Here is a 14,202-nt window from a genome sequence, read left to right as displayed (position 1 = left end):
CGGGCAGGTACAAGAGTCACAAAGGTAGATGAAGAACGGCTGTCGCTTTAACCACACAATCGTTGGCCACCAACACCTCGAGAGACCTCCGCGAGTTCCCTGGGCTCCTCCTCTGTCTCTGAGGGGCAGAGCTTCCTGGGACGATGGCTGTTCCTATCCCCACACGTTTCCAGGCAAGACAATATCACTGCTTTCCATCAGGAGCCCAAGAGTGACAAAGGTACCCTGTCCCATATCCTGCCTGCCCTGACCCACTATGTAAGTCTGCTTCCTTGAACTGTTGGGTTGGGGACTGGAGGAGACTGGTGAGAAGAGGTCATCTCTCATCTCTTCAATATTCTGCTGAGTCTCTTCTTAAAAAAAAAAAAATGGACTCAGGGTGGGGTGGGAAGACTTGTACATAAAGGGGACAGAGTCATCTGGAATTTTTAAAGACCGCCAAGGCATTGGTAGTTAAGCGGGCTAGCAGTGACCAAAATTTTAAAACTGCTGTCAACTCACAGGACAAAGATTCATGACTGCCCTTTTCAGTTCCCAGAGCGTTTATTGACGGGTTGATTGCCAGTTTGGTCTATTTAATGGAAAGAGGCACTCTTGTTCTCAGGAATTAAGTCGAGAAGGACCGGAGCTATGAGCACTGGTGGTGGGTCCCTGTTTGGTCATGCTTTCTGATCCCTACCTACAGAGCTGGATAAGAAAGTGCATCAGTTAGATGTGAAAAAAGCATGTGCTGCCTCTTCAGAGTCCGGAAGTGCTTAAAAACGGTGATGTATATAATTTGGAACAATAAATTACGTGCACAAAAGGAGTTTTATCATAACATAAAATTAAAAAGTGACAATTTCATCACACGGTTACACTGCTGTTTTCCTGGGGGGGGGGTTGTCTTTTTTTTTTTTTTTTTTTTTTTTGGTTTTGTCCTTTTTTGTTTTCATTTTTCATTTCCATTTTTGTTTTTTTACGGAGGGTTAGTGGGGGAGGATAGAGATTTGGTCCACTGAAGATTAATCACCCTCAATGACATATATATTAGCAAAAATATCAGCAGCAAGACTCTCTGGAAATAGATTCTGTTTGATGTAGCTAGTCTGTCTTTTCCGTTTTGCCCTCTTTCACGGCAGCCTCTGAAGTTTTCCGCAGGGGGGCTTTCTCCGAGGTGCCATGTCCTTGGCCAGAATCCGCCGCTCCACCGTTTTTGTGAGTCGTGTGTTTTTCCAAGTAGTTCAGCATTTCACTGAGGACTGTTTGGAAAGTGCTTAGAGCTGCACATATTGCCGGGGTCCCAAAGCCATGAGTGATCAAACTGGAAATGAGAAACGGTAGGAAAAAGCGATGAGCAGTTTGCAGTATGATACGGGACAACACCGCCCCCAACCCCCATTTCATCCAGAATCTTCCATGAAACAGGCATTTGCTGTGTCCCTCGACAGTGCCAAGCATTGCAGAAGGCAGCTGCAAGTCAATGGACTGCTCTGAACCGTAAGAAATTCAGGGCCCCTCTGGAAGAAGACTTGGTAGGTAGACTTGGAAGAAGACGTCACTGGTAGACTTGACAGGCACTAATGATTAGTGAGCCTGAGTGTTTTACACATGACTTAACTCTGAGTTGCTGCCCCTCAAGAAAGCCAGAAAATATAACTTTCTATGGGTGAGAATCATCTCATTTTTAAGAACAGCACATACGCTTGTACAGGCATAGATCACACAGGAAGAGATCAAAACTGGCCGAGTGTGCCTCATGGTTACCTGCTCCTCTAACTTCAATCTTCTCTTCTTCAGAGTCTGGAGACTGACCTGGGCACAGGGACATCCCACTGGAGACTACAGTCCCAAGCTTCCCTTGCAGCTAAGTTGGGATGTGGGACTAACCCTTCCACAACAGACCACAAGAGGAATGATGCGTGCCGCTCCCACCTGCTTAAAAGGAAAGGGATCCCTTCTCTTTCCCCTCAAAATAGCTCTGCAGTTGCGCAGATGAGGGCAGGGGCCTTGGTGGTGGGGACAGAACAGGACGGCAGGAACCTACTCACCTCCAGTCTCCCAAGTGAGAGAAAAATCAAATTCTACCCAATGGAAGCCACTCTTTTCTGGGTTTCAGCAGCTAACTAATTCACTAATAATCATAACTCCTGAGCCAGCGTAGGGAGTGCTGTGGCCACCTCAGCATAGGCGAGCCTCCCAAACATAACACATAGCATCTCTAGTTGAACAAATGACTAAGCGTAGATCCAACTCTTCCTGTGAACTGAACCCACCCCGGTTGTTCATTTGTGTCAACTGTTTCGGAAGTGACACTCCCAGGTTGCTCCCCATCACTCCTATTTTGCAAAATATGGAAAAGTATACTTGACATATATCCTGCATACATTACTATATCTATCTATCCATCCATCCATCCTGTATATCTATCTATCTACCTATCTATCCATCCATCCATCCATCCATCTTGTCTATCTATCTGTCCATCTACCTATCTATCCATCCATCCATCCATCCATCCATCCTGTATATCTATCTATCTATCTATCTATCTATAAAGAACATGGCATATAAATTGTATATTCAATAAATGATGCAATCAACTGCTTACAAGCCCTAGGTTGTCACAGTTGTTGTGACACTAGCAGTTTTAAAATCAGACAGTACCATTCACAGTATGTTAACTCGCTAGTTATCCCTCTTAGGGCATGTTATCTTCAGGGGCAAAAATTACAAGTTTTTTAAAAAATTCAAACAAGGGATTTAGGCTCTAAGGCAGCCTACTGATAAGCCTCTGTGGTGATAATGATAAAATCCAGCACATGGAATTGTTGTTTCTCTTAATACATGCGCAGGACTCAGGATGATCAGGCTTTTAGGAAGTGTTCCAGTAAGCGGCAGACATCGTTGGCTGTGGGCTGCTCACGGTGAGGGTAAAATCTTGCACGTGTCCATTATACTCTGTGGGTTGCCACCACCTTTCACCCAAACATTTTACAAACCCTTCCCCATGCTTAAGTCATAATCAACATACATTAAAAAGAGAAAAAAAAAAAAGACTTCAGTCTACAGTCATTTAGAAAACAAGAATGGTCAGTGCCTGGGCAGCTAAGGACACCAAAACTCGTAATATAAGGCATCTTTGTAGTTCAAGCTTATGCACATCTCGCATTGCTGAGCAGGAAAACTGACTTCGATTCCGTTTCTACGATGATGTAACTAGCAGGGAATCAAATGTTTTAGGATCTACCAGGAAGACAGGACACCAATGGAACTGACTGCAGTGGGCGATGAAAGCATCATGGCAGCACCCACGAAAAGAACTAAATGAAGCCATCGATTAATGTCCAAATGCTTGGCTCTGGGCACAAACTGCCTCTTTTCTCATGCTTGCTTCCTGTTCAGGGCTCCTTGCACCATTAGGTGAATTTTATTTTCCTCTATAATGCCACGTCCTCTACTTCTTCCATTTTACAGATGAAGGAACTGATACCCAGAAAAGGTAAGTCATTTGTCTGAGAGATCTGATATTCTGAACCACCTCCGTGGCTCATGTTCCTCTCAGGCTGTGGGCATGTTTTACACGTTCACCTTGAGAAATCACATTCTGTGGGCAGTTATAACTCAGCTTCTCCAACTTAACTTTGTTCTGGGGGCAGACTTGTAGGCCTGGGAGATAATTTCCCTATTTAAGACAAGAGCTCTAAAAGGTTGAGACCAAAGTAGACGGGTCTACGTAAATGCTTTACTTCTCCAGGTTGACAGGAGTAGTTCCCTAATGGAAGAGTCTCAGGCTGGCATACCCTCTCGGCTGGCTGCCTTCCTTGCTTCTAAAATAGGTATCTGGTCTTTAGTAGGAGGATTGTGAACCAGGTGTACAGAGTCTCACACCGGCTTCAACCTTAGGCATTTCTGTGATTTGCAGGAAGTTATTCAGCCTTGTAAACAGTCTGACTAGAACAGCTGCAAGGCTCTTTCCAGCTCTAAGCTTCAATTCACTGGTTTAATGCTTATGGTGCACTTTTTAAAACCAAGGACGTGGACAGAAGGTTATGAAAGTTGAAAAACCACTTAGCTCAACAGAGAAGTTAAAAAATGTGACATACACAACCTAAGAAAACTAATGACTTGGAGTGTTATCTGTCTTTCTTTTTTTTCCCCATTAAGTGCAGGCACTGGGGATTGAACCCAGGACCTCATGCACGCCAGGCACACACTCTACCTCTGAGCTGTACACCCCACCCCCACCTCCACCTTGAAGTGTTATCTTTCAACATAAATAACATCATGCAAATGTTGTTAATTTCCTTGATTTAACATTATCTGCATCTCAAAATATATGCACGGTACACCACAGAAGCTGATGCTAAATGCAAGGTATAGCGTCTGTTCTAGCAGCTTTCAGTGAGGTTTATGAACCCAAGTAATTAAAGTCATCTAATATTGTACGAGCATAACACAGAAGAAAGTGTGAAATCATAGGCAGATTAAAAGAATTTCTGGGAACATGTTTTCCTGTTAGTCCCATCCATTCCAGAAAAATAGGTGTATATCTCATTCACAGCAATATACAAAAGGAGAAAAGGGACAATGTAGAGTTTACAAAGACATCAGAGAAAACCAGAAAAATGAAGCTGGCTTTCAGTCCTAGACAGAAAATAAATTAAAGCAATCTGTCAGGTAACACACTAGAGTCAAATCTCCAAAATCTTTGATAAGGGTGATCTTTTTTTGCCCTCAGAAAATATTTTTTAGCCACAGGTTTCACTTTAAGTTCTCTCTGCATACATTTCCATCAGGTTAATATCAGAGAGCATTTCACAAGCAAATATTACCTGGGCTAAGTAGCAGTCATGATGGTTTGAAGAAGGCTGTCAAAATAGAGAAGTAAGTCCTTCTAAGTTCAATTTATCTAAAAGTTTGTCCTCAAGCAGACAAGTGAGAGGGGGCAACGAGCATCGTGCTAGGTGTATCCTCCTCCTGCCACATGTACAACATTTTGCTGAACAGTAGCAGACAATACGAATGTTGAATCATATTTCTTAATGTATTGGCACGTTCCAGCTCACCTTCCTTCACCTTTTGTAACCAAATGTTCTATCACTTTATTTTTGAAAGATTTACCTTTTCAACCCTCCAACCAATGATGGTCATTCCTATTGTATACTTTTGTGTGTCCTCCCTCTTCTTTTTTTCAGCCAATCTAAAGTCCAATCACCCTTCAGAGCTCCTTGGATGATACTGAGAAAAAGGTGTTAGCTTCCTGGTCCCTTGATTACAATATTGAAAAGTATGTGCTCCTGCCAAAGGGTAGAAACTTGCCCCAGTGACGATGGAGCTTAAATAGAATTCTGAGGAGAAAGGAGCAACATCCCCCCCCCAACAAAAAATGTAAACCTCAAGCCCAGACAAGACAGGGGGCAGGATCTCAGGCATCAAAGTGGGAGCCAAACGAAGCCATGTGACTTAGCGCATAAGTGACCATCAGAGTGCACTAGATTTTACGGTAAGTGGCAAAGAAGATGTTCTAGGTCTCCCCGACAGTTTGTGGCTTGAGCTCTTAGCATAAATTTGTCATCAAAAGTTAGGGTGTAATCTTAAAAAAGAAATACAAAGGGTTGTTAAAACCAAACCAAACCACAAGCCCACAGAATCAGCAACTAAAATAAGCAGGACTGAGATGGGGCACGAATATTGTCAACCTACAGCCTACCTGACCTTGTCTGCTGCCAGCACCTGGGCGCCGGGTGCCTCCGGGAGGCAGCAGCCCTGGTGGAGAAGACTCCCATGTATGCAATAATTGAGCGAACAAAGGCTAAAGGGTCTGAGTTTCACCTGGGAGCCTCCGATGCCAGGCCTGTAGGATGTAAAGTTACGTTCCAAGAATAAAGAAGAGGAACAATACAGAGGTAGGCTTGGGGGAGACAGTGCTACGTTAGCAAAGTGAAAGATTAAATGGTAATTAAGATACTTTGCTTTATTTTCAAAGAGGTTAATCTTTAAAACTGACAATGGTATTAATGGAATTGCAACTTTTTTTTTAAGCTGTTACTTCAACAACTTGTTCAGTTTTTCTATTTGTTCCTACGGTAGTTTCAGTAGTTTTTTGTCTTCTTTTTTTTTTTTTTTTTTTTTGGCGGGAGGAGGTAATTAGGTTTACCTATTTATTTTTAGAGGAAGTGCCGGGGATCGAACCCAGGACCTCAGGTATGCTAGGCAAGCGCTCTACCACTGAGCTATACCCTCCCCCCACAACATTTTTTTAAGTATAGGAAACTCCTATTTCAGGAGAAAGAAAACACAAGAAACTGCTTCTGAGACTCTGGAGTTGTTAGGTAATCGTTGAAAAATCATGGGAAGTGGTAGAGGAAGTAATGAAATGGAACAGAGTAAATAACTTAATCATCAAAGCAGGGGGAAAAGGGACATTAAGGTTGTTGAATTACATTTAACTAATCCCTTAACAAATTTCTTGTAATGGCTTATTTTAAAAAATCAGGTATATCGAGTTTGAATTTCCAGATGGTAATACTAATCCTTCTTAAGCATACAGCTCATTGAATTTTGACAAACCCATGCAGTTGCATAATGACCACCACCACCCAAAACATTTTCCCCAAACCCTTTCCCAGCCCCAGGTATTGGGAATCAGTGCTCTAACTTCTATCTCTATAGTTCTTACTTTTTCCCCAAATGTCCTATAAACTGAATTGTAAACTCTATAAACTTTTATGACTGGCTCTTTTCACCTTGCATAATTTTGAGATGCATCCATGGTGTTTATCGGTAGATTATTTCTCTTTATAGTTAATAAAGGATTCCACTGAATGGATTAACTGCAACTTGTTCATGTCGTGGGTTATTACAAATCTAAACTGCTAATATTCAAAAAAACAGAAGTGATCACGGAAGTGGTGTGTGGATTCAGTAATCAAAACTGAGTGAACAAAGGCTGAAGCTTCCTGAGTTTGCAGGGGAGTGTTGCAGGACCTTCGCATAATCCCATTCTGGCCCCACCTCTTAACTGACAGGGTGATTGACAGTGTCGTGGATTTGTAACTTAGTGGCTGGCATTAAAACTGAGAGGGAAATTCCTGCATCGGAGAGCAGAACCAAAGTTCTGAAATACCTTAACATGGTCAAAAGCTTAGCTGGTGGGCTAGACCAACGATGTGAAATTTAAGGGAGATTAAGGAAAACATATCCACTTGCAGTATCTTGAGAGAGGAAGAGAGAGCTGACTCAAGAGCAGTTCTTAGGGAGAAAGCTCACCGAATCAGTAAATCTAAGCTAAAAAGCGAGGGTCAAGATGTGACGTTTGTATCTGCTGATACACCACAAACTAACACAACATGGTCAATCAACTGCACCTCAATTAAAAAAAAAAATGTAAGGCTTGAATCATAGCTACTCAGGCTTAGAAGCCATATTTACCTTGAACTATTTTCTGTCTAACTAGATTCCAGCTCACTGATTTCATTTTCCTATCACTAATTTCACACTGAGGAGTAGGAAGGTTTTGACGGTCACCTGCTGAGAAAATACAGACTGTTGCAGTTGACGGCACCTGGTGTTCAAGAAAATGTAACTTATATTTAACAGTCATCTTAATTTTATTCATGGTTTTAAAAACTCCTGTTTTGCTAGACCTCCTGATTAACACTTTTTTAGCACATCTTTCTGCAACATAAACTATCTCTTCAAACTGGCTCAGTTCGGGAAGGTAGTTACTGTTTGTTGGATTCAGGGGTGCAGCTCGACTTTTGATTTTCCCCCTTAGTGTTAAAGTGTGTTCACATTTCAGCAATTGGAGGGATACCACAGGGCAGAACCACCCTTTCTAGGGAGATTGTGTGTGTGTGCGTGTCTGTGCACAGCTATGGACTTACGACCATGTTTCTCTTTTTATAACGTAGCATCTCTTCTTGGCCAATGGACTTGGCCTGAATAAATTCTATGGATACAGACTTTAATTTTTTAAAGGAAAATATGTTGTAACAGTGCAAAATGTATTCTCTCTCAGTGGGATTAAAAGTGAAAAACTGAGACAGAAATGAAAGCGGTAACAGAAGATAATAGAGATTGTTGTTTGAAAAAGAAGAAATTATAATTTCTTCTTTTTCCCTGTGATATTTCACTAAAGATGTTATTAACAACCCATCTTTAATTCAAACAGTGTTTATACTTATAAACTACTTGACATGAATGATGAGGACCTATATCAGGAGACTGCCATGTGATAGAAATTTCACCAACTTCTCTTCTTAACCTTGTGATCTCTGGTTAAATAACTTTTTTTCTTTTTTGCTTGTGGCCAAGGCCTTACATGTTTAAAATCTTGAAAGCATCATTGCTTACTTGGAATATAAGTTAATAAAGGATTCTGAATGAACACCTACCAGAGGAACAAGAGCTATTTAACTTTCCTTAATCTGAGTTAATATGGTTTACCTTTCACTGGCTTTGCTGGATGTAGGAGAAATGTCACAAAGCTGTTTCCATATTGCTCTCATTGTCCTTCAATATGAAATGCTTTATCATTACTTTAATTGATTTGCCTAAACTAATTTAAATTAAACCACTAAGGCAATTTTCTAAAACATAGCCTACAGCAAACTCCTATGGAATCTTCCCCTGAATCCTTCCTATCTTGGCAAGAGCTGGGCCTGGCACAAGAAAAGATGCTCAACATTGCTGATTATTAGAGAAATGCACATCAAAACAATGAGACATCACCTCGCATCTGTCAGGATGGCAGCCATCAAAAAGTCTACAAATAACAAATGTTGGTGAGGATGTGGAGACAAGGAAACCCTTGTACACTGCTGGTGTGAGTGTAAGTTGATGGAAAAGAATATGGAGGTTTTTCCAGAAACCAAACACAGAGCTACCAATTGATACAGCAATTCCCCTCCTGGATAGATATCCAGGAAAAAAACAAAAATAATGCAAAGAGATACATGTACTCCAATGTTCATAGCAGCACTAGTTACAATAGCCAACATATGGAAGCAACCCAAGTGTCTATGCACAGACAAATGGATAAAGAAGACACAGTATGTATTATTCAGCCACATACAAAAACCGAAATTCTGCCTTTTGCAGCAATGTGGATGGGCCTAGAGAATACTATGCTTAGTGAAACAAGTCAGACAGGCAAATACCATATGATACCACTTCTATGTGGCGTCTAAACAAATAATACAAATGAATTCATGTGACAAAACAGAAACAGACTGACGCATGGAAAACAAACTAGTAGTTACTAGAGAGCAGAGGGAAGAGGTGGGGGCAGGTTGGGGGTCTGGGGTTAACATATGTATGACACAGAGAAGCAACAAGGATACACTGTCTAGCACAGGGAGTTACAGCCATTATCTTGTAATAAGATTTAATAAAGTATAATCAATAAAAAATACTGAGTCACTGTGCTGTACACCTGAAACCAATATAATATTGTAAGTCAATTATACTTCAATTAAAAAGAAAAAGTTGGGCCTGGGAATCCAACACATCCTTTCCACCTACCAAGCAAAGACTGATTTAACGGTACAGAAAATCGCATTAGTATTTGCCACTGAAGACTGCCTCACTCAGCTGCATCTGACGACCACAGGCGGATTTTTCTAGCTTTCTTGCAAGATGCAAAAAGCTGGAAGTAGTAGGTACTACTCTGGTACGAACTAGAAGACTGAAAATCGAGAGAAAAATACCCTGCTGTTGTCATTTAGATCATCAGAGTAAACGCTAATTTTATTTTGTCAAATTTTAACTTTCTGCCTGGAAAATCTTTGACAAGCGAACTTCTCTTCCCCCACTTCCCTTGGTGTACGTGAAGGCTGAGATAGTTTGGGCTATTTTTCCTGTTATTTTGTTAGGCTGCATCACTCCCATGGATGTTTGCGCTCACGTATCTTTGATTTCCCGAACAGCACATAGATGCCACTGTCACCAACCTCAGTTCTGCTTCTTGGCCCCCAGGAAGCATGCAGGCGGTAAGATTTAAAGGGAAGACAAGCCCCCTTTTCCTTCTCTCCTGGGTTATTCAGTGGCTGCAGGTTTAGGTCCAACTCTAGCCTGAGGCTTCATCTGTACTCCCCGCGACAGTTGTAGGTGGCAGCCAGAAAAATGCTTTCTTGCACTCAGGAGGCTGGGAAACAGACCCTGGAGAACGCCCGCAAAGGATCGTGGGGCTTCTCTGCAGAACCTTAGTTCTTTTCCGAGCTGTGCATCTCTCCGAAACAGCACGACCCCTGAATCTAGACCATGGAGAAGGACCTCATCTGGGGCTTCTGCTCCCAGAACTTGGTGGCATCTGTCCTTTGTAGCCTAATTAGTTGAGGAAGTAGAGACAAGGGACACTGGCTAATTCTCTACCTAGGTTAGATTATCCCATTGCCCCTGGGGCTTTTAAAATGGAGTTTCATCAAGGTGCTTAATTAAGGTATAGAGCTCTCTGGTGGTGGGGACTCCTTGCAATCCACTCATTAGCAAGTCCCTGTCAGTACTCACCAATGTTCTGTGGTTCCTTCAGCAGGTGGTTCTCAACCCTATCTGCAGGCAAGAATCACCCAGGGAGATTATTTAAAATCACAAGCCAACATGTGGGTCCCACCCCAGAGATCCTGATTTAATGGGCTTGGCATAGGTCCAAAACATCAATATTTTTAATACTGTTTAAAGGTAGCTAGGGAGTTGGGCGTGTTCCCTTAGAGCCAAGAAATGACACCTAAAATACCAAGTCGGTGACCCTCCCTGGGGGAGAGAAAATGACGCACTTCTGCATTTCCCCCAAGAACTTCTGCAGGACCTTAGTTCCATGGACTGTCAGTAGGTACCCTGAGACAAAAAACAGTCTCTGGGATCGAGTTTTGGAGACAGGAGGCTAAGCATCCTTCCATTCAGAAACAGTTCTGGGAGTTTGTTGTTTGTTTGGTTGGTTGGGTTTTTTTTTTTTTTTTTTAAGTTCTTGGTTTTTGTTTGTTTGTTTTTGGGAGAGACCAAAATCAATCACATCCAACTTAACTTTTCAAAGGTCGAGACTTTTTTTTGACATCTACACCCTATTTTTTTACACATGAGGATAGAGCTTTTAGAGATATATTAACCATCTCTTTATATTTCTCCCTATCAGACAATTCGTATTTTTCATTTAGAACAGGGGACTGAAAATGCTCAGCTGAGGATGCTTGTGCTTTCTTAGATGAATTTTTTTCAACTGTTAACTTTGGGGGGAATTTTTTTTAATTGATGTAACATTGGTTTATAACCTTATGGAAGTTTCGGGTGTACATTATATTTCTACTTCTGTATACACAGCAGTGTCCTCACCACCACAAGTTGAGTTTCCATCAACTGTTGACTTTTTTAAATGACCTGTTGCTAAACCATAAAGAGAAGGAATGAGATCACATGGAAACACAGCATAAATGATGATTTAGCAATAAATGGAGAATGGAGTAAATTATCATTGCTTTAGAAGGAGCCTCAGAGATCATCCAGATTAACTGTCAATTTATAGATAAGCCTGCAGAGGCCAGACTGGTAAATGTCTACTCTGAATCCCCACTCCCAGCTGGTAACCAAGATATTGCGTGAGACCCCCTGACATCCATCCTGAGGGCTCCCCACGACCCCACAGACTCTCCCTCCATCCACAGGTCAACAAAGATAGAGATCATCTAAATACAAATTTACCAAATTACTCACACCTATAGTTGCTTCGGGACAATGTCTGCAAATTGTTAATTGGAAACAGTTGCCTCTGGTTTCCCTTGTTTGAACTACCAGCCTCCCATGTGCTGAATCTAAAATTCCATTTAAAATGTCATCAAGTGATCTGCAATAGATGCTTTTTAATGTAGGTATCTCCTGTGCAGTATTTGGTTTGGGGCCACACACCTTGTGAAGTACAGTAAACACTGGCCACTGATTTAACTCTTTAATTTCCTGCTTCATGTTAAACAAACACAAGTAACAATGTAGATTCAGACGAGAAGGGCATTGTGGTTCCATCTGTCTGCTAAGGAACTGAAAACTGTTGCCTACTTTATTTTCTTGTCTACGCTTTTGCTATTGAAAATTTTATTTCAAGGGAAACTGATTTTTAACTCTTTTGTAAATACAGATGTCATTCTAAGTGAAGTAAGCCCGAAAGAGAAAGAAAAATACCATAGGATATCACTCATATATGGAATCTCAGAAAAGGAAAAAAAGAAGACACTAATGAACTCATCTACAAAACAGAAACAAATATGGTTACTGGGGGGAAGGGGGTGGGAAGGGATAAATTTGGGAGTTCGAGATTTGCAAATATTAACCACTGTATATAAAAATAGACAAAAAAATTCTTCTGTAGAGCACAGGGAACCACATTCAATATCTTGTAATAACCTTTAATGAAAAAGAAAATGAAAACAAATATATGCATGCATATACATAACTGGGACACTGCTGTACACCAGAAACAGACACATTGTAACCGACCATATGTACTTCCATTGGAAAAGAACCAGACATACACTGTCATTTTTTATTTAACTAGTGAGTAAGACCTGACCACTTACACGTATGTTTTTCTTTGCAGTTGGGAATGCAAGTGCACTTTTGGAGTTTAAGTTAAAGTTTAATTTCAACCTTACATGGGAGCTTAAGTCTGGGAAACATAGGATTTTCTTGTTCCTTCACAATTCAGGCCTATTATTTCCAATATTCTTAAATAAAATGGTCTTAAAAGTCCCCTTGAGCTGGCGGAACAGTCGTGGAACGCTTAATGATTCCATTTCCTAACTGCTAAGCCTCGTAATGTCATTTATTTTATGATGTTTTCCTTTGGGATTAGAGATTTAATTGAAATTCCTTCATATCTCTTCTGTCACATTCTGAAGTGTTCAAAAATGCTTTCACAGAATTAATAAAATCATCCACTCTTGATTACCTGTCCCACCATGCTCCCATGCTAAGAAAAGGGAGAAAAAAAGAAAAAGAAAAAGAAAAAATGATACAGATCTTCGGCGCGCTGGAGAAGAAGCCCAAAGGTGTTCCCATTTAAGTGGAGACACGCATCCTGTGTTCAGCGTGTTGCCGAGCACAGGGCACTCGGAAGACCCTTGATGAGATGACTGGGGTGCCTGCCATACGTGGAACGCAAAGAGAAGGGGGACGGACAGCCCAGGAAGAGAAAACTCAAAGACCCGAGAGCTGCCTTTAGAAACTTGGAAGGAAACAGGATTCAGCTGACTCGGTAAGACCCCCAAGGAGTGGGACGTTAGGGAGACAGATGTTGCCTCAGCGGAAGGAAAGCATTCCTGATAGAGTTGTCAGAGGGACAAGAGATGCCGAGGCCAGAAGAGAGTGGTCTATCATGGAAAGTTTCCAAGCCTGGAGTGGGTGACACCTTGACAGGGATGTTGAAGGGATAATCTCAAGGCTGAAGGAGAGGGGGAAATGCAAGGGGCCTTCCAACACGGAGAACCAGTGATGGGAGTTAATCACCAGCAAACACAGGTATCTGGGACAGCCTGTGTGCTTCTTATTTCCAAAGTGTTACGGGAGTCTTAGGAGGGTCTATTTCTAGGAAGATGTGGTGTCGGTAGACTTTTGGGCTCAAATAGAAGAATGCAAGCACATTGATCCATTCACTTCTGCAGCCTGTGGTCCAATTAAAACACCATGGCCCTGGGAATGAGCCAGAAGAAAATATAGCCAAGGTCTAATAGAGTTAGTATCACAAACCACGTTTAGTAACAGGTACTAAGTACTGTGGGTAGAAAGATGAAAGCATTTCCTAATTTCCCCAGATGATCACCTGTACTCAGCTCAATCCTTTACTATAAAATCTCTCTCTTATATTTTAAATCTGTGTATGTAACTGTCCTCCACACTAGACATTCTTAACGAGAGGGACAATCCTTTAGTCACCCTTGCACTACCTGCCACTGGCACAGTAAAAGAGAAGAGAAAATAAAATTTCACTCTCCCAAGGTGGGTGTTGAGAAGAAAACTTCCTCATTTTTCTCATAGGCTGTTTTCTCTGAACTGAGCAATAAAAACAGTCTAACTTCCTCCCCTCATTTATGTTGTTAGATGTGCTCTGGCTTGATTTCAGAGTCAAGGATGTTATGAGAACCGAAGAGGCGAAGAAGGGAAAAGTTGTTAAGATTTCTCAAGATCTCAACAGAAAGAATCCCTGCCATTGCAGAAATTGAGGGCTCTGGTTTCTGT

General features: G+C 41.5%; 1 protein-coding gene across 1 annotated transcript in view; it reads right to left on the bottom strand.

The window, feature by feature from the left end:
- Positions 1–636: 636 nt before the first annotated feature.
- The window catches only part of TFAP2D (transcription factor AP-2 delta), a 50,055-nt gene continuing 36,489 nt past the window's right edge, over positions 637–14,202 (bottom strand). The window contains exon 8 of the mRNA XM_032462355.1: positions 637–1,303. Within this exon, the coding sequence (XP_032318246.1) occupies positions 1,084–1,303 (220 nt within the window). The 3' untranslated portion in view covers positions 637–1,083. The remainder of the gene's footprint in view (positions 1,304–14,202) is intronic.

Source organism: Camelus ferus, chromosome 20, assembly GCF_009834535.1.
Source record: "Camelus ferus isolate YT-003-E chromosome 20, BCGSAC_Cfer_1.0, whole genome shotgun sequence".
In the NCBI taxonomy this organism is placed as follows: Eukaryota; Metazoa; Chordata; class Mammalia; order Artiodactyla; family Camelidae; genus Camelus; species Camelus ferus.
Note: the sequence above shows the minus strand (reverse complement) of the source record. Positions and strands in the feature narration are given on the sequence as shown.